The following is a 25,016-nucleotide window of genomic DNA, read 5'->3' on the forward strand; positions in this document are numbered from 1 at the left end:
ATTGAAAACGAATTTTAAAAGGTATCCGATTTGAAGTACTAAGACCTAAAACATCTATGATTCTGCAGTCAATTTGTGTTAATTAGAGGTAGAAGATCAGTAATCAATTGATTTTCACTCAAAAATTTTAGAAAGAAGAGGAGAAAAAAAATTCAAAAACTGGTGATTTCAGAGTGCGAACAACACCACACGTCAAAGGGTTAAAAAAACATTAAAAAAGTTATGAAAAAAAATGAGAAAATTATGGTCAAAATGAGTAGTGGCTGAAATAAAAAAACTTTGTTATTGTACTGGCAACAAGAAGTGTTACTTGTGCTTTCATAGTGTGTGATATTTCCTTTTGAATTTCCTTTTCCTTGCATTGTATTTCTTTTCAAGACGGAGGAAAAAATTTCTATCTATCTTTATTTAGCTTAGATAGAAGAGTGTAAGTCTATTAAAAAAGAACAGCTTTTTTATATTGATGTGGAATGAATGTGCAAATAAAGATGTACTGAACTGAACCTGCGGGCCTTGTGAATTCTGAAATTGGCTTTGCTTAGCAGGTTATGTGTATACACAGTCTACTACATAGCCAGTGTCTATCATGTAGAACTTTCATTTGTCCTGTTAACTTTTATCAGGTTTAGAATATTAATTCAAACTGGAACCTTTAACCATTGCAGATGCAGTGGACCATCAATACAGTTATGTAAGTGAAACTGCCTTTTTTGGCCACAAAAAATTTTAAAACAATATTGCTTTTATTCCAAGACATAATAAATAGGGTACCCCGTCCTTCATATTTTTAAAGTTTTGTATTTTCAGATATTGTTGCTTAGAAGATCAAAGTAAGACAGTTCATTGTGTTTGAATTGAAAAATGTGTAAGAAGTCAGTTTTATATTGTTTCAAAAATTAATAATCACATTCATGTCTTGATACATTTTAAAGAAAATGTTTTAGATTAATGTGTATAGTATGATGAATTTGTAATAGTGTAATCATATTTCCATATAATATGCATCAGATTTTTTTATATTTATGAATATTTTACAGAGCTTAGTTTTATATCCATCTGGTTATACACCTCATCAACCATCAGGAAATGAAAATTTTGGTTATACGAAGATAGGTAACCTTTTAAAGAAATCTGATGGAAAAGTTAGGAAGGTGTGGCAAAAACGTAGATGTGAAATTAGAGATGGGTTTCTGTACATTTCTCATTCAGATGTAAGTAGGTCAGGTATATTTTATTTTCAAATTTCAGTGAATATAATTTATTGTGATTAATTTCTATCTTTATATATATTATGTATTTTTTGCATAACAGGAAACTAAACCACCAACTAAACTCAATCTGCTCACAAGTCAAGTCAAGGTATTAACTTCTCTTTTATGTATCTTATTTGTGTGCTTCTACTCAAACATTGTTAGTTTTTAAATTTTTTCAATATTTTTCCTATATAGTTTTATTGTTGTCTTTTATGTTGTATAAAATGTGTTTGATATGTGAACTTTTCGTTGCAGCATATAGAGTAAATTTCAAATAAATGTAATTTTTTAACTTGGTATTACTTATTTTACTTAAAAAGGTTGCATTTATCTTTTTGGAAACCTAGACACTAATTTATTTTTATGAAGGCATTAGTAATTTTATGCTGAAAATAAAAGTCAGGCTTAGATTTCTTTAAACTTAAGTTTGTCATTAAACAATTTTTTAACGCACATTACAAAATTATGCAGGACATTAAGTGAATGTTAAATAGATAATGTGGATGGATGTTTTTTATTATCAGAGCTCATTTTTATTCCTCTGCTAAAGATCAGGATTTAAAGCTGTAAAATTTATATTTCTTTTTATCAAATTTCTTAAAGAGGAGAATCTTGTGTAGGATAAGTATTATAAGTGATTATTCTCATTTTCTATGCTGAATCTTATACTGCCAAAATCTTATTGAGTAAGGCATTTTTAGTTCTCTCCCAATTAACTCAGTTTGGACTTTTAATTTCCAGTATTTTCATTAATTGATATGGCATTGAAGTATAGGATTCACATGAGTTGATGACATTTCTGTTCTGACACATTATATAAATTTGTTTAAATTTTGATGATGTTTAAAAATATGTTATTAAAATTCAAAGCATCTGTGGGTAACAAGGATAAGATCCATGTGTTAATCTGAATCAGATTAGGTTCTGTCAGTATTAATGCATTGTGATGGTATTAGTATTCATAAGTCTGGTTTGATTAAACTAAATGTTTCTGAAAAATCATAAAAAGCAAATCTAGATTGATATCACTAAGTATGTTTGTTAGAAGCATGTTTCTTTTAAATTCAGCTATTCTCGAAATTTGTGCCATCTCTTTTTCTGACACTTTTTTGGATGTGTTAAGGCTTGGAATATTGAAGTCGTGCATCGTTATCCAACAGCTGTACTGAGAAGAAATTTTGTATAAATATATAAGGTTTTAATAATTTATAAGATTTTTTATTTTTAAAAAAAATTCAATAATTTAAATATTATTATATTACTTAATACAGGATTTCAACTGATCATTGAAGGAACTCTAAATTATTAATTATTGTTATTAATATTATTTTCCCCTTTGTTTTCAATTTTAGATAACCTACTGTTTGTTTTGTAGTGCACGTTAAATAAGAAACTTTCTATTTTTTTTTATATGAAACATTGTGTGGATCTGGTGGCTGTATGTAATTTATTTCATTATTAACACTGTACATATGTCTGTCTGAAAATAATTTATGTGTATTATACTAATCTGAATAATTAATAGGTTGTACAAGAAGAAAAAAGGTGCTTTGACCTCATATCATGTAAGTGCTAGCTAATTTTCAATTTCTTTCAATGTAAGTTGTGTAATTTGCTTTTTTTTTTTTAATGCCTTTTTTTTTAATTCTATAAATAGATGTAATTTCTTATTCACTCACAAAGTTCCATTGTTTAAGTCTTGTAATTGCCACATCAAGAATTCCCATTAAATTGTCAATGGAAATTTTTTCACTCTCAACAATTTCGCTGTTGCTTTCTTCACTATCAGTAGTAATATTTTCTGATTTAGAACTATACTACAGATCTTAGTTGATTGATGAGTGGGGTATTGTCATCACAACAAAAACTTATTACCATTTCTGCACATTTCTTCACAAACTCTATTAATTGGAAAATTTGCTTTTTCTTTGTGATATGTGAAAATCTTCAAATCCACAGCTATCATCATAATGCTTAGCTGATGTCTGCTAGACACAGTTGGCTATTTGTCCTGTAATTAGAAAGACATGTTGTTCCACTAAATTTTGTCTTGCTTCAATCACTTGCTGATGAAGTTTAGCCTCTATTATATTGCCTATTTTCTGCACGTGCATAAGATTTATCTGAGTCCTGAATAAATAAATTTCCACATATACTTAAGGCTTATCCAGGGTCGGTTCAGTCGCTTTGAATTCAAAATTTTGCTTCCAATCACCTCCCTAAATTCTGAAAATTCTCCCACCCCTAAATTTTACATCCTAGTATCTTCGCTATATTCTAAAGCTTTTGCCACCTGTTGATTTTGCTGCTTGGTGCAACTCAAAATTATAATTCCCACACTCAACATTTTGCAGTGGAGTAAACTGAAGTCTGGAATTATCGGCAAGCATAATGTCAACATAAAAGGTTACCAAGCAAGTATAATGTTAACATAAAGGTTCTTTAGTATTCAATTACTAATATTAAAAATTAAAGTAATGATACTAATAATTGTTTAGACATTGCTGCGTGAGTCATTTATCAAGCCGCATTATGTTGATAGTCATGTGGTGATGAAAGCAAAAAGTAATAAACGTGATTCGCCAGGTCTGTGTCAGTGCCGAAGTGACATTAAGATTCAGGGCTCTCCACGTGTTTTATTTTTTTTCAAAAATTGAATGCGCAAGTGTAAAGCATTAAAAAAAAAGTTGCTGGTGATTTGGAGGTCTGAATTTTAGATCATTTCGGATTTCAGATTTTGTACTGTACCTTTTAATCATAAATATATATATAATACATTTATAAGCTAAATAATTTGTGTAATTATTATTAAGTATTATTTTATTGAAATTTCTTCTTATTTGATTTTCAGATAATAGAACGTATCACTTTCAAGCAGAGGACGAGAATGAAATGGAAGTGTGAGTAGTTATATTGGATAAAACTAACAATTTTCAGCGAGTTGAAAATGACTGCTTGTTTATTATAGCATATTAAATTGTTTCATATGTAAAAGGTATGCAATAATGGGAAAGTGTTATTCTAGCCATTTATTTCAAGAGAATTTCCTTTCTGGAGGATTTTCTTTAAACTGGTGTGCATCTATGTTACACACAGGGAAAGTAATAAGAACCACAGACAAAAACCAGTAGTGTTTTGGTATTATAAATGATTTACTTGGCTACTGAAAAGCTCATTTTCTATTGCAAAGCTCTGTTTTAAGATATCCATAAGTATTGAAAAGATAAAATTCCTGAAATGAATAAGAGTAGCATCCTTTTCTAAAAACACATATTATACTTTCCAAAAGGTTTGAACCAATTAAAATTCATTTGCTGATAAAATTGGGTTTAATGATTGGGAATTGTTCTTATTTTGAAACTTTAAAGAAATAAAAACTTTTTTTAATCAGGAATAACTTTTGTACTAAATTTTATTTTTGCTACAATATATGAAAAAAACTGGATCTAATTTTTACCTCATGCATTTTGATAAAACTGATCTAACAAACTTCAGTTTCTTTGATAAAAAATTTGCAGCTGATGCAATATAATTTCATAGGCATAAAGTTTTGAATTATAACCATAAAAATGCTGCATATGAAATCTATTCTGGATATTTTTCAAATTTTAGAAAAAGTTGGTTGAGGCTTTTCGCTTTTATAATTTGGGCACTTTCTGATTTTTCTCACTCTCGCAAAAAGTTCCCAACCCACTGAGGATTCTGTGAATTAATGGAAAACATTTGTATGGTTACCTTTACAACTTCTATTCCATTCATAAATAATAATAAAAGATAGCATTTTATAAGAAATGAGATGTTTTATGAGATAAAAATCTATGACCAATATTTACATTTTTGCAGGCAGTAAATAATCTTTAGAGAAATGACAGTTAAATATAAGGCAAAAATCCACATACATTCAAAACACATGTGTATGTTAATATATTCCCACATGTCAAATAAAAAATATGGTAGTTTAACCTGATATTGAAACCAATCAGAAAGCATCATAATTTTTTGTGATCTTAAATGTGTATTGTTGTTATTGTTGCAGCTCTGGAAAGGAGATAAAACCTTAAACGAAATTTTAATTTGAACTATACTTTAAATGAAAGGCCAGACATTGGCAAAATAGATAAAACCACTAAATACTTGTTCACTTTTTCACTTACATGGAATTGCAAGTTGTTTAAAAAATTATCATGGCTGCAGAACTGTTGAAATAATTCACTGCAGATGTTTTTTGTAATCATCCCATATCGATTACTGCAGTAACCTTACTCGATAAAGGTGCCTCAGTAAATACTTACTCAACATGTGCACATAGTTGTTTTGGAAGAAGTAAGCTTTCAGCTTGCTCATTATATATATATAGGAACTATACTGAATGTACCCTCTTAATTCTTTCCACACTTTCTTCAGAAGCCGGTGTGAATTTTGTATGTATGTAAATAACGATAGTGAAATTATATGTAAAATTGTAGTACCTCTTGTACAGTGTAACATGAAATGGCTCCGCCAGAAAAATAATGTTACAAGAGTAAGTCCATTTAACATTGAGGTAAGTGACTCTCTTACCGATTTGGCAAGATAGCACCAAGCCAGTGATGGTTTTGATAACTTGTTTCTGTTTCAAGAAGTCGCCCAAGTCACCAAACTTGGTGACCATTTGCTCACATTTTCATCTGATCCTTATATAACTGTAATTGTTCTGATCCCTATATGTAACTGTATCCAATGCTATATGTAACTGTAACTACATATGCCTTCCAGCAATTTTGAGAAACTGAAAATAATGGAAATTTCTAAGCAGATGAGAGAAAACTGTGCAAGGCCAGAGATAGCATTGTTCTCAACTTTTAGTTCAGGACCGAGTTGGTGTATTGCAAGATCTCTGTGAGAGCTTTGCTCTTTAGATGAGTTTTACATTCCATTGTACTTAACATTCTTAGTAATTTGAAGTGGTAACTACTCATTGTTCTCTGTACTACTGAGAAGAGCTGTTCAAGTACTTTTCTGAAAAGTTACAGAAAGTTTCAGTGTTCCAGAACTTTACAGTGAAATGAATTTTTTCATGCTACCATCAGCTGTGTGTGCATTCCATCCATTACAAACCCGTACCCACATAACAGCTTTTGTGTCAGAAGTGGGTTTAAATTTCAGTGACAACAGCGATGAATGAACAACTAAGACAGCTGGTGAGTCTAGGAGCCAAGGGATATTCTGATTCAAAATCTTCAATTTTAAGAGTAGCTTTTTGTGCAGGATTGTCACATTTGCTTAGTTTTAAGGAGAAAACATTTTCTTCAAAAATGACATCTCTGCTGACAAAAAAAAAAAAAAAAAAAGTTCTTCGGGTCATACAATTTGTAGCCCTTAACTCCCTTAGGATAGCCCACAAAAACACATTCTGTAGCTTTAAGATCAAGCTTGCTTCCTCTTGATTATGAGCGAACATGACTCCAGGCTGTGTATCCGAAAACTCAGTGTTTTGCTTCCAGACCGTGACCATCTATCCTCTGGAATATCACAATCAATTGTCATAGATGGGCTCTTGTTGTGGAGATAGGCCACAGTGGCCATTGCTTCAGCCCAAAACCTGTGATCTGTTCCGGATTCTATAAGTAAGCATCTTCTCATGTTTATCAATGTTTGGTTCAGTCTTTCTGCCAGACCATTTTGTTCAGGTGTGTCAGGTACAGTTAGTTGTCTTTGGATCCTATGTGCAGCGAGGTACTTGTCAAACTTTTCACTTATACATTCCCCACCATTGTCATTTCTCAGGAATTTGCTTTTTCTGTTTTGGAGATTTTCTACCGTGCAACGGTACTCCTCAAATTTTTCTGGTACTTCACTTTTGACTTTCATAGAGAATGCCGTGGTATAGTGAGAAAATTCATCCGTGCAAGTCACAAAATAATTTGAGCCTCCAAAGGAAGAGGGGAGAAATTTTACCTATAACATCTGAATATATAACATCTAGGATGTTTTTAGCTTTTGTACTAGCGGCCTTTGGAAATTTCTTCCTTTTCATTTTTCCCTGGATACAGACTTGGCAAGGTGCATTTACTAATACTGTTGATTTCAGGTTTCTGCTGATGGGGATAATATTTTTTGTTGTACAAGAGTGTGGATGACCAAGTCTATGGTGCAGCAAGTCGGCACTTTCAGTTTTCGTAACGTAGGTGGTTGTCATCTTTTCTTCGATTATGTACAGTCTTCCTTTTTTTCACAACAGATAGAAGTTTCCATTCTTACCAATCACTTTGGCTTTTCCTTCAGCAAATTCTACTTTTAAGCCTCTTTCTTCAATTCTACCAATGGATAATAGATTTCTTCCTAGTTCTGGAATGTATAGGACATTTTCAATCGTGATGTTTTTTCGTCCATCTTCTTCTCCAACAGAAAATGAAATATTTCCAATTCCAGTGCTCTTTATTCTTTTTGAATTAGGAACTTCAATTTCAGATGTGTACCTTTTAAGGTCTAGAATTTTCTTTTATCAGAGGTCATGTGTTCTGTAGCTCCACTGTCGAAAATCCACAGATTATTTTTCCTCGATTTTTCATCGTTTGCCAGAAGTGCAATGTTTGTCTTGAGGTCAACTGCAGTTTTGGCACTGTTTTGGTTCTGCTATTTGGCCTCTTCACAATTTTTGGAGATGTGCCCCCATTGGCCACAGCTGAAGCATTTAGTATTTCTTCCTCTGTTAGTTTCTTCTTCATTTGGCCTTTTAGCTGCATACTTCTTCACAGATTTTCCAAATGCAGGCTTCTGGTTGGTGGCAAAACTTTTAGTGTGAAGATACACTTTGGCTGAACTGTCATTTCTAACTATACGTTTCTCTTCTACAAGTAGCCTTGGTTTCGCAATTGTAGTTGTCAGATTTGCTTCGTCTTTTTCCAAGCTTAAGATGAGCGATTCATAACTTCTAGGCAGTCCCAATAGCATCACTAGGGCCACTTCTCTATCTGTGAATGCATATCCATCATTAGCTAATTTTCTATTTAAATCCATTAATCTTGCTAGATAGGATTGGACAGACTCATTTGGCTTCATATTTATGTTAAAGAATTCTCTCATAATTTTCCGTACGTGAAACAAACCAAATTTTGTATCCATTTCTTTTAAACAGTTCCAGGCATCTCTGGCTTTAACACAATCTCCGATATCATCTAGAAACGTATCTTCAACTGTGAGGAATAATAGGGTAAGAGCTTCGTCATTCTTTTTCCTCTCCGCTTCATTCATTTCAATTCCATATCCGGGTTCCCATCTCTTCTGCACCAGCACGGCACGCGAACGGATACACCATGTGTGATAATTGTTGTCGTTTAGTTTCGGCATTTTATAATCTTCAGATGTCATTCTTCAAGTAAATATATAGAGCTAAATTCACCACAAAAAATATTTATTTACTTCGTCAAAGGATGGTTCACTCAAATGAATTCACTTCAAATTCACAACATTGTTAGGCTTCGGCAATCAGCGTAGTTAAGCTTCGGTGCGATCTTCAATCCTGGTCCTTTATGGCATTTCCTTTTGAGCTTCATGCTGATAACGTGTTAAAATTTAAGTTATTCGTAGATTAAGTAAATGGCATAGTCCAGGTTGAACAATCAAATATATTGGGAATATTTTGGTTACATGAAAACAAGCAACCACAGTTATGCACACCAGATAAGGACAACACGACAATATCACTGTTGCCAACTAACATTAAATATTGTGATTGGCACGCATATCTTATTTTTTTTAACAATAACCAGAAGGGGCATCTGTTCTCAGTTTTTAGTTTAGAGTATTGTGAGATCTCCATGCAAGCTTCGCTCTTTAGATATGCTTTGCATTGTGTTTTGTTTATGTTGTTAGTAGTTTGAAGTGGTAACTACTGATTGTGCTCTATCAGACTGAGAAGAGTTGTGTAGGAGTACTGTTATGGAAAGTCCCTGAACTGTAAAGAGTTTCTTTTGAGAAAATAAATTTTATCAAACTACGAGGGCCATCCAGGAAGTAGATTACGTTTCCGTCTGTGTCCGCTAGGGGCGGGGCTAGCGCGGCCATCTTGGGGTCAGAGCGTTGCGCAGCTCAGTCTGCATCTAGCCGTGCTAGTGAGAGGTTCGTGCTGTGCTCCGTTCAGATACTGTGACGGTTTGAAATGTCTGCGTTAATTGAAAATCCCGCGAGGTGCGCTCAGTAATAAGGTTTCTGACTGCAAAAAACTGTAAACCGATAGAAATCTATCGGCAGCTTTGTGAAGTGTATGGGGACAACATTATCACTGAAGGTGGAGTGCGTCAGTGGGTCATAAGATTTCAAAATGGCCGAACCAATGTTCACGACGAAGATCGAAGTGGGAGACCCAGGTTTTGTGGTAACCAAGCTGCAAGAAGAGGTAACGAAGTGGTTGAAGGCGCAGGCGGCCGAATTTTTCGACGAAGGAATTTCCAAGCTCGTACATCGCTACGATAAATGCCTTAATTTGTATGGTGACTATGTAGAAAAGTAGTATTTGAGTGTGGCTTTCATCTGTATATAATAAAATTTGTTTCCTATACTTTGTTTATTTTTTTATTCCAAAACGTAATCTACTTTCTGGATAGCCCTCGTATCATCAGTCCTGTGTGCATTCAGTGCATTATGATTCAATGCATTATGAACTCGTACACACATAACAGTAAAATGTTGTCTCCTCTAACTAGCAATTGTTTTGCAGCTTGATATTCCTTGTGGAATGTGTTTTCATCATTCAAATCATTTAGAAATGCTTCGTATATTTTAGCATGTGTAATAATATACTTGCTATTATCTTTTTTGAAATAACTCAGTGATAGCTTGTATAAGGAAAGCATCATCTCTGTATTTTACATTCCCTTAACAGTAGGAATATTTGTGAAAGAATATTCAGATAGGTTCTATAGTTTATAACTTTAGAATTTAGAATATGAAGAATTGCATGCTAAGAACTTGAAATCAGAAGGGCGGGTTTCAGATGAGTTCTCATTCACTTTATTTGTAATTTAGGATTTTTTTTCTATAAGGATCCAGTACCTGACTGTTTACCAAAAGAGACTGTTAGATAACTATTGAATGATGATTTATATCTTTCCAGTGATTTTTTATAATCATATTATATAACAAGGCAGGCTCAAGAATAAAATGCTGTTAAAGCAGAAAAAAAAGCGGAAAAGAGTTGAAATAGGAAAGCAGCAAATTCTTAAAATAAAGCAAATCTGTTAAAAATATGAAAATTTGAAAAAAAATAATTTGAAATTTTCATGTTTGAGGGTTGGTTTACACTAAAGTTTTTAATTACTCAGAAGAACCTAGACACTGTGAAAATAAAACTTGAGACTTGCATTTGGAACATTATTATAGAGCAATTAATATGTTGCCTAATGTAACCTGTTCCTCAGAGTGCAGTGATAATCTCAAAGGAATGTAATGAGTATCTGGAATTCAGTGAGTGTTTCCTTTTAATTTTTTTATTTGCAAAAATTCATTATATGACTTATTGAAGAATTTTTACATATATTATTACATGAAGAATTTTTCAAATTCTGATGTAAATACTCTGTTTTTCTTACTTTAGTATCAGCCGTTTGATATTTGCATGTTTCAAATGCAACAGTAATTTGAAAAATTTAATCCATCTTTTTTTTTTTTTTTTTTTTTTTTTTTTCAGATGGATGTCTGTGCTAGTAAATTGCAAAGAAGGTGCACTTAGAAAAGCATTTGATGATTCAGGACAGACCGGAGTTACTAAACTAAATCAGAGTTTACTGGAGCTCCAGCAAGGAATAATTAGACAAGTGCAAAGGTTACCTGGTAATGACCGTTGTTGTGATTGCAATTCAACTAAAGGTAAGTGCAACTTCTGAAAATTTGCCTTCACTTAGTATTTCAGCATTAGTGGAATTTGAAAAATTTTCATTTTTAGTAGTCTGAGATACTTATATATATATTATTGTTTCAGATCCAACGTGGTTATCAACAAATTTTGGAATTTTAATGTGTATTGAATGCTCAGGTATTCATAGAGACCTTGGTGTTCATATATCAAGGATTCAGTCATTAACTTTAGATAATATTGGAACATCACAGCTTTTGGTAAAATATATTTTATATTTAATTATTTTATTAATATATGTTTAAAACATTTTATGCATTAGGAACTAAGAATTACTGAAATTTTAAAATTATATGTGTCCCTTGTTTAATCAGCATATTGGGGAAAAAGTATTTCTGAAAACTATTGTTGAAATATAATCTAGACAATTTTTAGCTTACAATATATTTTGACACTTGAAAAATGTAAGTAATGCTTTCTATATTAATTATGAATTTGTTGTAAAGCTAAATAGTTTATGTATGCAAAACTTCTGTGAATTAATTTAAAACTTAGCTTCAAATGCATAAAATATTACATACGATAGACAAGATGGAGGGGAACTGATTGTGCATCTAATATATTTTGATTGTATGAAAAGGTTAGCAGATTGATACATTGAAAATTTGCATATATTTGTTAGTTATTTGAATAATTAAGCAACAGTATTAAGGAGGTAAAATAAAATTTTTATATTTAGTTTATATTGTAAACTTAGGATTTCTTTTTTATTGCATTTCTGAATGCCATATTGTGCATAATTATTCCTATAGTGTTTGTTACAATTACTTATGAATCAGACATGAGGTGTACCAATTTATTTAACACTTTGCGGGCCGCTGTCACGCTGGCGTGACTTTTGCTCGCCAACAGTTATCGGCCACTGTCACGTACGCGTGACTTATTTTCACCAACACCGATGCTTCACATCGACATTTGTATAGATAGACATAGTATAGCAAAACATTTGACGATCAGGAAACAGTGGTTTCAACTGTTTTCCTCTCCCAATTCACCAGACTGTCTATTATTGAAATCTTTTTTCGTGGATGCTTGTTTTGTTAGTTTGAGACTGTCTTTTGCTGCCTTCAAATATCGGAAACTTACGTTAGATTTAAAGATATCCTTCAAAATGCTCTTCGTTGAGGAAATATATGCTGATCTGTTATCAGAAGAGGATAATTGCTCTGATAGTGAAAGAGATTCGGACAGTGGGAGCGATATAATTGTAAGACGATTCAAAAATAAGAGATTATAAATAAGGGATAAAAATAATTAGTGAATCTGAAAGTGATGAAGAGAATTCTGTGGCAAATGATTGGTCAGAAGTTGATTTTAAACCTAACTTTCATGCTTGCCTGGAACAGTTTGGGTTACAGGTACCATACACACCAGATATATTATCAACTGTGGAATTGTTCATAGGGGATGATTTATTTAATTTGTTTGCCACTCAAACAAACTTAAGTCATAATCAGCAGAATAATGATAACAACAATGCATCAACAAAGAATAAAGCTTGGATTGATACAAATGTTGTAGAAATGAAAAAACTTTTGGGGCTTGTTATCCTAATGGGAATAGTAAGAAAACCAGAACAAGATGATTATTGGTTTAATTAATTTGTAATAAAACATTACTAAGTTACACCTTTAGCAAATACAACACAATTTATCTGTGAGCAACAGATATTTCAATACAAATTCAGTAGCAAAAAGAAAAAAAGAAAACCTACAAAGTTGCTCTTACAGTCAGGTAATGTCATCTAGAAGCAGAAAAAGTAAACTAAAACAAATAATCTGGGATAGTAAAAACTGAGACTGAAAATTACATGTGGCGAAATGTGTGTGAAATGTTCCATGTGACATACCCACAAAACTGTTAAGCAGTTTTGTTGCAATTTCCCCCTAAATTTGGTTTAAGAAAAAGTCATGTTTTCTTTATTTAATTTTTTACTCATTTTATGTTTGCAAATATGAAAATTTAATTAAAATTAACATTTGTAATATTTTTAAGCATTTATAACTATTTTATTCCAAATAAAATAATAATATTTTCTGTAGAAGTTGTTTTGTCTTTCTACATCAGCGCCTAACAGGGAAGTTTATTTATTGTTGTTTATGTAAAAAATACAGTTATATTTAGTTATGATTACACTTACTACAATTACATTTACTTAGCCTTTTTTACTTTCTGGTAACCCCCTTTGCATTTGTGAAATCACCTCTAAAAATGTCTTTTTGCTAGACTTAGTGGAATTGGTAAATCTTTGGCAGGACCTTTCCTGTACCTTCTTCTGTTGCATGCCTTTGAGTCAGTCAGATGATAATATCCAATCGAAACTGTAAATATGTATCTTTATGGCCATGGTTTTTTGTACAGCACATAAGCATTCCATAAACCTATGTCTAGAAGAATCATCTAGAACCTTCACTACTCCCAGACTCGTATATAAACAGTTCAGATTCTGATTCCGAGTCGCAAAAAATTAACTGCAAAAGAAAAACGTTTTAACCACTTATACATGAATAAAGTTCAAAATCAACAGTAAAATAATACAGAAAGCTAAATACTGAAAGATAAAAATTCACCCTTTCATGCAAAAAGTGTGAAAAAAGCACACGCTTTTGAACCAATCTGAATGTAGTAAAATAGATTTTACATACTACCCTTAGTGGACATCTTTTGCCATCTTTGCAACTAGTTTCATATTAAAAATATATGGGCAAAATACTAAAAGCAACACAGAGAGAAGATTGCTCATACAGTGTGTGTGCAAATCAGGAAAGGCCCGAAGGCAGCACTCATACACTGCCTGGGTGAAATAGGCAAGTGTTTATTTCACCAAGTGGCAAGTGTGGGTGAAATATGTATTGTTTTCAGAAAAGGGTAATATTTTATTAACTTTTTTAATTAAAAAATTCATAATGATGGTTCTTTTTAAATCTGTATCTAGAAATATTAAATATAAAAGGCCTTTTTTGTATGACTAACCATTTGCATAGTTAGCATTTGTTCTGGCAAGCAGGGGAAACTGAGATTAATAAATAAAAGGAATTCTAATTGCCACACTTAGTCTTTAAAACAAAAGGGGAGAAAATGCTAATGAAATGGCACAAGACTTTTATAGTAAGCCTAATTTTTTTACAGGAAAGTGAGAAAGCACAGAAAGTAAATGAGCTTAACAAATAAATATTGGAAGGTGAAAAAAGTAAGTGCAATGAAATCGCAGAAGAAAAAAAAAATGTGTCACATCTAATGATACCATATTGTCGAAACTAAGTTTCCATAATCATTTAATAACCAAATAAGATCTCAAAGAAAGAAAAGCATCCGCTGCTTTAAGTCGTACTTCAGCATATTACTAAATAAATTGTAAAAAATTGCCTATTTAATATTTTCCGAATTCTTATTTTTAAGGGGGGATTATTGTTATAATCTGTGAAAATTTCAAAACTGATTGAAACCCACATTTTAGATTGTGAGAGTTTAAAGGAAGTGTAGCTATAAAAAAATTAAGCTGTTTTTGAAAAGTCAATAAATTGGAGTTGGTTAAATTGTTAGAGATTCAGTGAAATCTTCATTTAAAAGAATGTTTTCCTTGTCTTTTTGATGTGCAAGCAATGAGATTTTGGGATTATTCGATTGTTCATAATGCGAAGATATGTGCAAACAATGTAGAGAAAAATCATTTCAGCATTAAATAAATAAGAAATCTAGATCAAATTTTGGAAAAAAAAACTTCGAAGTGTACACTTCTATCACACTGCATGTATACCTGAATTCTTAGCACTCCTCCTATCCTTCGCTGTACTATGTGACAAATTTACATATTCACAAATTCTACATTTTCTAACAATAAAGAGTGATATAGGCAGTGTATTGTATGCTTACTAGATATACTGAGAAATTTGTTTACAAAAACATCTGCTTTTGATGTTTGACACTGCTCTTTGGTAGTTGCATTGTACATTTGATTTGCATATGATATTTGATGTTTAAAAGTTCTCTTGTATGTTTGAAAGATTCTAGGTACAGTGTATTAAAGAAGTAAAATCTAGAGAATTAGTTTATTTTATTAAAGAGACTTTAATTAAAAATTTTTTACTCTTAAATATTTTTTTAACCAAAAAACCAAATAAAATCCTTAAAATATGCATTGGCTTCATTTGTTAAAAATTTTGAACTATTCAGACAAGATTAAATCATTTTTAAAATATTGATATAATACTATCTACTTGTTCTCTAATCAAATAGATTGTGTGACTATTAAGAATTGTTAAGTAATTATTGTAATTTTTTTAAATAGTATTATGAAAGTCATTGTAATATTCCGTTGATTCAAGATTATGAAATTAAGTTTTTGTTAAAAAAATTTATTAAGGTAATTAAAAATGTGATCAGCTTTGTATTTTTCATTAATATGAAATAATATGTAACTTACTTTTTTTTAATAATAGTATTTTTCCCTCCTGTTTGTAGCTTGCACGAGTGATGAGTAATGCTGGCTTTAATGATGTTGTCGAGGCTACCTTAAGTCAAGCAAGAAAACCTACACCTCAGAGCTCTATGTTAGTTCATTAGATTATTTCTTATGTAATTACCATGTTTGATATTAGTAGTTTTTTAAAATAACCAAAATATTTATTAAAAGCGTAGTTTTGATTTTTTTTTTTTTTTTTTTTTTTTTTTTTACAGTCCACAAGATTTTATGCTATGCATGAACATCAATTAAAAAAATAGGGAGGAACAGAAATGTAAAGTAATCAGAGAGACAAAAACCTGTAAAATGCATACTTAAATCTTCTACAATACTAATGGAACACGTTATAAATTTTAAGGAAAAGCATAACCACATGTTTAGGAAGATGCCATTCCCATGGAGAGCAATAACATTCTAAAAACAGAAAATATATTTTCAGTGTTATAGCAATATATATATATATATATATATATATGCAAAAAGGAGAAAAAATAAATCACCAAGATAACTCCTAATTTGTGAAAATAAAAATGAATTTATCCCTAATTGTGTGACATTGGAACAAAAGATATAGTTACTATACAGTGCTGGAACAGCAAAACCATGGATGGGAATTGATTGTTTTGTGCCACCTTCATCATGATAGCATAAATGAATCAGTTTCTGTTCTTATTTTTCCTTCCAAATTGTTCAGCTATAAAACTGTTAAATTTGGGAAAGAGAAGTTTTTCTCCTTACCAGTTGTATGCATACAAAATTATTGTATGATACATAAATCATTTGATCAGTGAAACGTTTCATTTAAAAGTAAAGGGCAAATTTTTTAGAAAGTTTATTATTCTTTGCTCATTAAAAATTTTTTGCTCCAAAGCAATATTTAATCATAATTAGATTTGAAATGAAAAAAAGAGTTCATTTATTGTTGCAATCATAGTGTTTTAATCATTTATGTCCAGTTGTGTTATAATTATGATAAATAATTGATTCAACATTTTATACTATTAAAGTTTTCAAATTTTATTTAGGGAGGAGCGTTATGAATTTATTAGAAGTAAATATGTAGATAGAAAATTTGCTATTCACACATGTTCAGATGAGAATGATTTAATAAATGACTTAGAAAATGCTGTTACTTCAAAGCATCTGTATCAACTACTCCAAGCCTTTGTGGAAGGTGTTGACCTTACTGCTGTATTGCCAAATAGTGTAAGTTATAAACATTAATTAGTCTTGTACTTCAGCTCTTTCTTGTTGGGTAAGTGATGTTTTATTGTGCTGTTTTGCGTATACAGTTAAAAATTATAAATATGTAGTTATTGACTTGTGCATATGTTTCATTTGTTTGATATATAGAAGAGCCTCCCTCTTCTCGTCTTAAATTAATGAATGCCCCCATACACATATAAAAGCAGTATTGCTCATTCAAAAGTTATTTAAATAAATGTAAGAATTTACTTTTAGCTTTTTCAGGCTAAAAATTTTTCTTAACCTTCTAAATGAGAGGAAAAATATTAAATTTAGTGATATGTCATATGAATTCTGTTTGCTTTCATCAGGATTTGTTTTGAAACTTATTTACTTCTTAAAGTTGCAAGATTGCAGAATTTTGTATACTTGTTTTTGCATGCTTTCTTTGATATGTTTAAATAAAACATTAAAAAGTATATATTCAGGCTTTTCAATTATTTTCTTTCCCTTTTTAAAAAATTCAAATTCTTTTAGTTTTAATCTCTTTTTTTTTTTTTTTTTTTTTTTTTTTTTTATTTGTAAATTTTTATTTATGTTTACATTTCAGACTATGGCGGAGACAAGTTTACATATTGCTGTTTCTCAGGAAGATGGTACTTCTTTGCACATTGTAGATTTTCTTGTACAAAATAGGTATTTGTTATATTTCTCTTACTGATTTATGATCTGTATCGTAAATATTTAGGAAATTATGCTTAACCTTAAGTTGCATTTTTTATAAGATTATCTTGACTGTATTATGTGTTAGGCATACTTATTTGATAATGTCGTGCATTTAACACAGTTAAGACGTTTGAGTACACTATCCTGTATTTAGCACAGTTTTATTAAAGAATCATAAGTTTAAATAACTATGAAATTTTTATTTAACCCTTTGATGCGCGGTGGTCGCACCTTGAAACCACCAATTTTTGAATTTTTTTTCCTCCTCTTCTTTCCAAAATTTTTGAGTGAAAATCAATTGATTACTGATCTTTTACCTCCAAATAATACAAAATGACTGCAGAATCATACATGTTTTAAGTCTTAGTACTTCACATCAGATGCCTTTTAAAATTTGTTTTCAATGAGACAAAATAACATCCTTTTATTAATATAAACAACTTTAAGTTTCAAAAGTTATTCATCGCACAGCATGATTTCTATCGTGAACAATAAAAAATTGCAATAATTAAACTGCATATATAAAAAACCCTATCTATTATATTTACGGCATTTGCTTTGTCCTTTCAGGGCTTGACCACTAGAGCATTGTGTCACAATGCTCACAGTCCTCTAGAGGCTCTGTGGTCATGCCTTGAAACCACTGCTCTTCACAATGGTGTTCGCTTGCTTTACAAATAGGAATGTTTATTTTTACCCGGGTATTGATAAGGGGCTTTGAAACTACAGACAGGATTCTTAGTGGTCCTTACAAATGCTTATAAGTCCTTATATTAGAAAATAAAATATAAAAGCCCTTATAGGTACTTACTTTTTCTCTAAAGCACCTTTTTTGTTTGTTTGTTTGTTTTTAGTGTTTATTTCTTGCTTTTAGTGCTTTTTTTTTTTTAAACAAACGCACGTTTTTCCCTGGTACCAAAGCTGAAACTAAATAAACAACTTTTCTTCCTTATATGGAATATCAGATGGTGAATCATACTCCCAGAAATAGCTTTTCGCCCCTTTCTCTGCATTAACATAACCTTTGGTGTGCGCAAGTGCAGACAGGCGCACGTCGTTCTATTGGTCAAAGAATTGCGAAAGTGGTAGAAAATTCCTATGCTTTCCGTATTCTTTTGCTCCCACCCAATACTACACACATTTGAATTTCTATCAAGATTTTAATAATTTACATTTTCGTTCCATGTGGTCAGTTCATATTCGCATTTTTTATGATCAGTATGCTTATATTATGAGCATATGTATGAATATTTATAATAATATATTTGCAGTAACTGCTGAACTATACATAAACTTCAAAAATGGTTATGTGTGTTTTAAGACAGATTAGTTTTCTAAGGAATAATATTCAGAGTGGCATAGATAAAGTGAAAGTAATCAAATAGTCAAAATATTTTTTTTTTTTTTTTTTTTTTTTTTTTGTTGGGCCAATGCATTATACAGTGCGGAAGTTGGTCGTTCTCCCCTTTCTCCGCAAAATCTCAAATATTGAAACCGTTACAGTTACAGTTCGCTGCAAAGCAAGCAACGAACGTTTTTTTTTTTTTTTTTTTTTTTTTGTCACTTTCCAATCTGGATTGAATAGTACTAAAAGTTCTGTGGTCTACCAACCCAAGTGAATAATGATTCTATTTCGGAATTTTAATGTAGTCTGTTCAAAATTAGATTGAAAAACATCCCAGATTGGTAAAACTCTTTATTAATCAATATGAGTATGGCACGCGACGTGTCTTGCTCAGTGATAAATATGCCACATGGTCGCATGACGGTGAAAAACAGAGGAAGCAAATGGGTGTTTTCCTTTATTTAGTTATTTATTCTCTGAATACCGGCAGCTGTTAATTCCAATTTCATAATATCACATGCAGAAGAATTAAGGCGCACATATTGCGCAATAACGTATGCGATATTTCGCAGAGATAAAAGAGTTTTACTGTGCTTGCTAAGCAGATTATTTTTCAGTTCCATTGGCCTATTTTTTATCTCATTCACATATCGAAATGTTAAAAGCATTATTTAGCTGAAAAATCTAAAGAACGGCTACAATCTACCCTCCTTCCACTTTTACCAGTTACGCTCGACTATCCGGAGTTTTCAGATATTCGGCAATTTCCGAATATGCCGGTTAGTTAAGCTTTTACTGTTAAAGGATGACTGCATGAAGCAATTTCCTATCTTCTGATTTCAGAAAAGTTCCTTTTTTTTTACTTATTTTTACTTAAATTGCTTGCAATATCTGTTAAGGGAAAACTCTTTTACGATGAAAATTTAGAAAATGTTTAGAATTTTGATTTCAGTTAAATTATTTAAAATATTAATATGAGTGGAAAAATAAACTGTATTTATTTTTAGGTGCCAAGCGAATATAATAAATATGGCTTATTATTATTTTCTCTATTTTGAACTGAAATTTCATCATTAAATCTTGTAATATAATTTAGTTCTGCATAGTTTTTTTTTCCCCCTCTTATTGTAAACTAGTTCTGTAAATTGAACTGTTATTTAAAATTAAAAAAAGAAGAAGAAGAAGAATGTAATTGTTTTCCATTGTTGAGTAATGCTCATTCTCTCTTAATAAATGCTGAATTTCTCATATTTTAAGTTACAAGTCTTAATGTTTCTTTTAAGGTTATGCAGTTGTGCATAATGTAATTAGACAGGTGCTTTTTTTTCTTAAAAAGTACTTGAAAAGTGCTTATAGGTGCTTATTTTTGTAATTAAAATGTGGCTATGAACCCTGACAGAGTTATTTTATTACTAAATAAATACATGCACCTGCCCAGTGAAAAAGTCTTTCTTTTTCAGAGATTTTTCTCTGACCTCAACACATTTACTTCCCAAGCTAGTATTGTCATTTTATAAATTATTTGGTGTGGTTTAAATTTAATATAAATATACTTTGCTATAATTAAAAATAGAAATCGTGTAAAAGTTTTACTTAAATTAAAAATATTTTCTGAATATTTTGGCACGAAATGCGAATAAAATAAATATGAATGGGAAACGAATGATCCATAACAAAGCCAAAAAGACCAAGCCCCCCCCCAATTTACATAAAAAACCACAAATTTCATGTGCCAGATGAAAAGAAACTAAATAACACTGGACATATACCAGTGAAATTTAGAAGATCAAAGCTATGTACATTTTGTAGCACAAAGAAGAAACCTCATAGAACAAGATACATATGCGAAATGTGCGATATGTGTCTATGCATGTACAAAAAAGACAAAACATGCTTTGAACAGTGTCACAAAAAAATGTGTTCTTTGAAGTTTAAAAAAAAAAAAAAAAAAAAAACACTGAGTTTTTTTTAATCCTTATTTTACTGAGTTTCTTATCCATGTATCCAAACATCCTTATTATATAGGTAATTATATTTTCACAGCTATAGAAAAATTACATAAATGTTTATTTAAAAAATTTTTCTGACGATTTACTTAATAAATAATGTAAAATAATGTCAAAAATTTACATATAATGCAGTTCTTCTTGTCAGTGGGGATGTTGGCAAAGCATATTTTGCTTCCCTTAAATAAAGCTAAGACTAGTCTAAATAAAATGCATGCTTTATTCCGTAAATTAAAATAAGCTAACACTGTAGCCTTTACATTTAAAACCATTTGAGGGAAAGAAAATTAGTATAATGCTAACTCAGAACACACACCTTTGCCGATACCAGCATACACATATACATACTCGTCCAAAACCGCCTTGATGTCATCGGCCAGTTAGTGGCAACTACGTTAGCTTACCATCGATTGACCTCGGATCAAAATTTGCATAAGGAAAACTAAAGTCAACAAACAGCCCTCTTTTCCTCATGCAAAAACAAAAACAAAACTTACACAGAATTACAGAAGCTCATAGTTCAATTCTATTATACGAAAACACTTATTGTCTTTAAACACTGAAAACATCTAAACAAAACTTCCTTAAATTAACAGCAGTTGCCACTTTTGTAAATACGTCCGCAGTACTTAATTTACTGGTGATGAATTCAAGATCAAAGATGCCATCATGTACTAGTCTTCTAATAAAGTGATATTTTATTTCTATGTACTTAGTCCGGCGATTTGCTATTGGCGATTTAGAAAAATCAATGGCAGACTTGTTATCGAAAAATAGTTTACATTCTCTTAAATTAAACTTTAAAATTTCATCTTGTAATAAATTTTTCGTAGAATAAATGACTAATTTTTATAATGTAAAATTGGTATAGATGTATGTTTATAACCTCCATGATAAAACTACAAACTGCGCTGTATATATGAGCTACACTGATCAACAGATCATTATTCTGCTTTCTATTGTTCTTTGCATAAAAGCCTTAAATGGTGGCAAAAATTTTTCTTTTGGGGGGCTGGTTTATGCATTTCTATTGTATACAAAGAAATATATAAAGAAAAATATAAAGCACTCGTAAATCATTTTTAATTTGTAAAGCGGTTGATTATCCATTTGAGTGGAGATTTTTCAAAGGAAAAAGCAACAACAGGGTCACCATAGTACATTTGAAAAGTAAACATGATTTGACAGAACACTATACATTTTACATTCTAGAAATAAAAAAGATTGTCGAGTATGTTTCAACAGAAAAGTCATGGGGGACACAAATATCAGCATGACTTTGGAACCTTTCATTACACATAGGAGACTGTTTTGAAAAATTTCTTTCTATGTAAGAGTATAAAACCTTTGAGCTGCACATACTTTTCAATCTACTTACAAAGGCTAATATTTTAAACACCATTTATTAGTTAAATTTGTATATTTGCTTTAGTCTCTGTTTTCATAAACTTTCATTCTTAAATTGATATTTTCATTATAAAATAAAGTAAGAAAGCAACACATTTTAAATTATAAGCTAGTATATAAATATGGCAACAAAGCTCATGCATGGCATGCAGAGACAACAAATCACATGCATGGGCAAAGACAGTTATACCAACTCAGGGAGTTGAGCCAGGCTCACATGCATTTAATTATAGAATATTATGAATTTAATTAATGAATTAATTATTTGAATGTACTTAAATAATTTAACCACACTCTGCTGATCTGTTGGTATATATTACAATAATAAATCTCGAGCTTTAAGGGTTAAAGTATAAAAATAAAGAATATTAAAATACAAAAGCAATAAAATCCAAAAAAAAAATAATATGGTTATTTTTTAGTATTTTTCTTAACCAACTTCACTCCAAGACTGTTTAAGTTTTCTTCAGAATTGGGCAGCTTTAAGATACTAAGCTACTGCTATCTCTGAAGTACTCATTTTTTTCTTAATTGGCAAGAGCATTCTTTACTAATGCCAATTTCTTACGTGATTAATATTAATCTGATCATAAAGTATAGAGTTTTTATAGTCTCTTATGTCTTGTAATCTTCTGTAGATGGTAGAGAAAATGAATTGTATAGAGAATATCAATTGTAGATCTCATTCTCTAGAAGTTGCACCACTAATAAGCCCATGTCTGTGCCCATACTGTTACCATTGAAGATAGAACTTATATTTCTTTGTATTGTAGATCATCTTACAATATTTATGCAGGAGATTATCATTAAATGTAATATATATTGTAAAGAGGATCTATGGCACATCATAAATATATGATGTATTTGATAGATTTAATGAAAACAGATAAGACCCTAACTCTCATGAAGAGAAAGACTAACCTAACTATGATTGTGACATGCAAAACATGTTTTTCTTGAATAAATAAAGAAGCAAACAAAAGGAGTAGGCATCTCACAAACTTAACAAAAGTCTCCTGTAAGCCTTTTGTTAAACTGTAAACTAAAGTATACTGAATACAAGTAGGCAATATGGCAGTAGCTTACCACTACCTCACTGTACTTGTATTTAGTACCTTTGCTTTCATATGTTAGCCATTAAATTTTCTTTGATTTTTTAAATTCCAAAGTTCTCTTTTTTAAAATGAAACTAGCTGTTTTTTTATTTATCTGTACCTCTTATTGATTCTCTGTTCACCTCTCTTTATTGGCATTGCCATATTAGTCTTTATTGATCTATATCTCTTATTGAAAATTCAGTGATTTAATTCAGTTATCTTTTTGAAAACTTTCTTATTTCTTGGTGTGTTCACTACATTTTTCTTTATCTATCCCTTCTTGAAAGCATTTGAATTGGGTAAAGCAGGGTTTCTTAAACTGTGGGTTACAACCCCCTTAGGGGTTGCGAAATCTGCAGCGGGGGTCACCAAAGATTTTAGCAATTTTGATATTTCTTTAACTAATTATAATAATTTTACAATCACCAAGTATTTTTACACAATGTATCTGAAAATAGATAAAGATAGACGATACAGACAAAGAAAAAAACGAAAACATTTCAACGAATTATTTTTTTAATATAAAGGTTCATTTTCCTTACTTTGCACATGACGCTGTCATTTCATCTGTTACTTATTTAAAATTTTCATATTGTTCTGTGTCTTAAAATTAGAAATTAATGACCTTTAAACTGCAATAGTATATTACAGCACAAGTGAAAAAATGGACAGTTTCACTTACGTATGTGTCGGATTTGTGCAATACTTATGGGGTCCCACAAAATTTTTGTAAATATTATGGGGTCGTGAGAAAATTTCAGTGATAAAAAGAGGTTGTGAGTGAAAAAAGTTTAAGAAACCCTGAGCTAAAGCATAGTTTACTTTGTTAATTTCAATGGATAATTGTCTCTTTTCTTGCATTAGCCTGCCTTGCTTTCTCTTACCTGAGTATGAAAAATGTCAATGTCATGCATGAGAAGCAGCGCTTCTTCAGATTGAAGATTTAAATGTTCCTACATGTGAGACACAAGCTATTTTGAGATGCTATTTTTCAGGCAGAAAAATTCAGTAGTTATTGAATATTTCAATTTAAAATTTTGATTTGCATGAATAATATGTTGAAGATAAATTCTCATCCTGTATTTTATATCAGCAAAAGCCTTTTTATTTTTATTTATTTATTATTTTATCTTGCTGCAGCAAATTGTACAAAACTTTTATGTTTTCTTTACTTGTTATAAATTAATTATCTGCCTGTAATAGCCTGAATTTCTTTTATTTTAGCTCAAGTCTTGATAAACAGACCAAAGATGGGAGCACAGCTCTTCACATATGCTCGCTGAGGAATCAGGCTGAATGCATGAAACTATTACTACGAAGTGGTGCTAATCCTCAAATTGAAAATCGTGAAGGGAAAACCCCATTAGACATTGCCAAAGAGAAAGAACATCATACTTGTGCTGAATTGGTATGGATAAGATACGTATTAGTATTGTTGTAACGTCAAAGTGTTTTTATATTTAAAGACTAAACTGTGTATGTGTCTCACATTTCAATATTTAATGATATCTTATACACATATAATTGAAATCTATTAATTTTCTATGTAGCACCTCTGATTACATAGTATCTAAGAAAGCCACTAATGTAATAATTAAAAAATATTTTCTAAATAAAAATTTTAAAAAAGATATGAAATGTCC

At 30.8% G+C, this 25,016-nt stretch overlaps 1 protein-coding gene across 2 annotated transcripts in view; it reads left to right on the forward strand.

Annotated features, from left to right (window-relative positions):
• Asap (ArfGAP domain of ASAP) overlaps positions 1 to 25,016 on the forward strand; it is a 103,695-nt gene that overhangs the window by 39,170 nt on the left and 39,509 nt on the right. For both annotated transcript variants that reach the window (XM_085814098.1, XM_085814099.1), the window contains exons 11-20: positions 1,038 to 1,211; positions 1,312 to 1,359; positions 2,779 to 2,818; positions 4,105 to 4,153; positions 10,921 to 11,099; positions 11,212 to 11,345; positions 15,607 to 15,695; positions 16,633 to 16,813; positions 17,403 to 17,488; positions 24,598 to 24,781. In XM_085814098.1, the coding sequence (XP_085670224.1) occupies positions 1,038 to 1,211; positions 1,312 to 1,359; positions 2,779 to 2,818; positions 4,105 to 4,153; positions 10,921 to 11,099; positions 11,212 to 11,345; positions 15,607 to 15,695; positions 16,633 to 16,813; positions 17,403 to 17,488; positions 24,598 to 24,781 (1,164 nt within the window). The remainder of the gene's footprint in view (positions 1 to 1,037; positions 1,212 to 1,311; positions 1,360 to 2,778; positions 2,819 to 4,104; positions 4,154 to 10,920; positions 11,100 to 11,211; positions 11,346 to 15,606; positions 15,696 to 16,632; positions 16,814 to 17,402; positions 17,489 to 24,597; positions 24,782 to 25,016) is intronic.

This window comes from Stegodyphus dumicola, chromosome 3 (assembly GCF_044657685.1).
Source record: "Stegodyphus dumicola isolate Sdum_Otavi_A_Nest chromosome 3, ASM4465768v1".
NCBI classification, from domain to species: Eukaryota; Metazoa; Arthropoda; class Arachnida; order Araneae; family Eresidae; genus Stegodyphus; species Stegodyphus dumicola.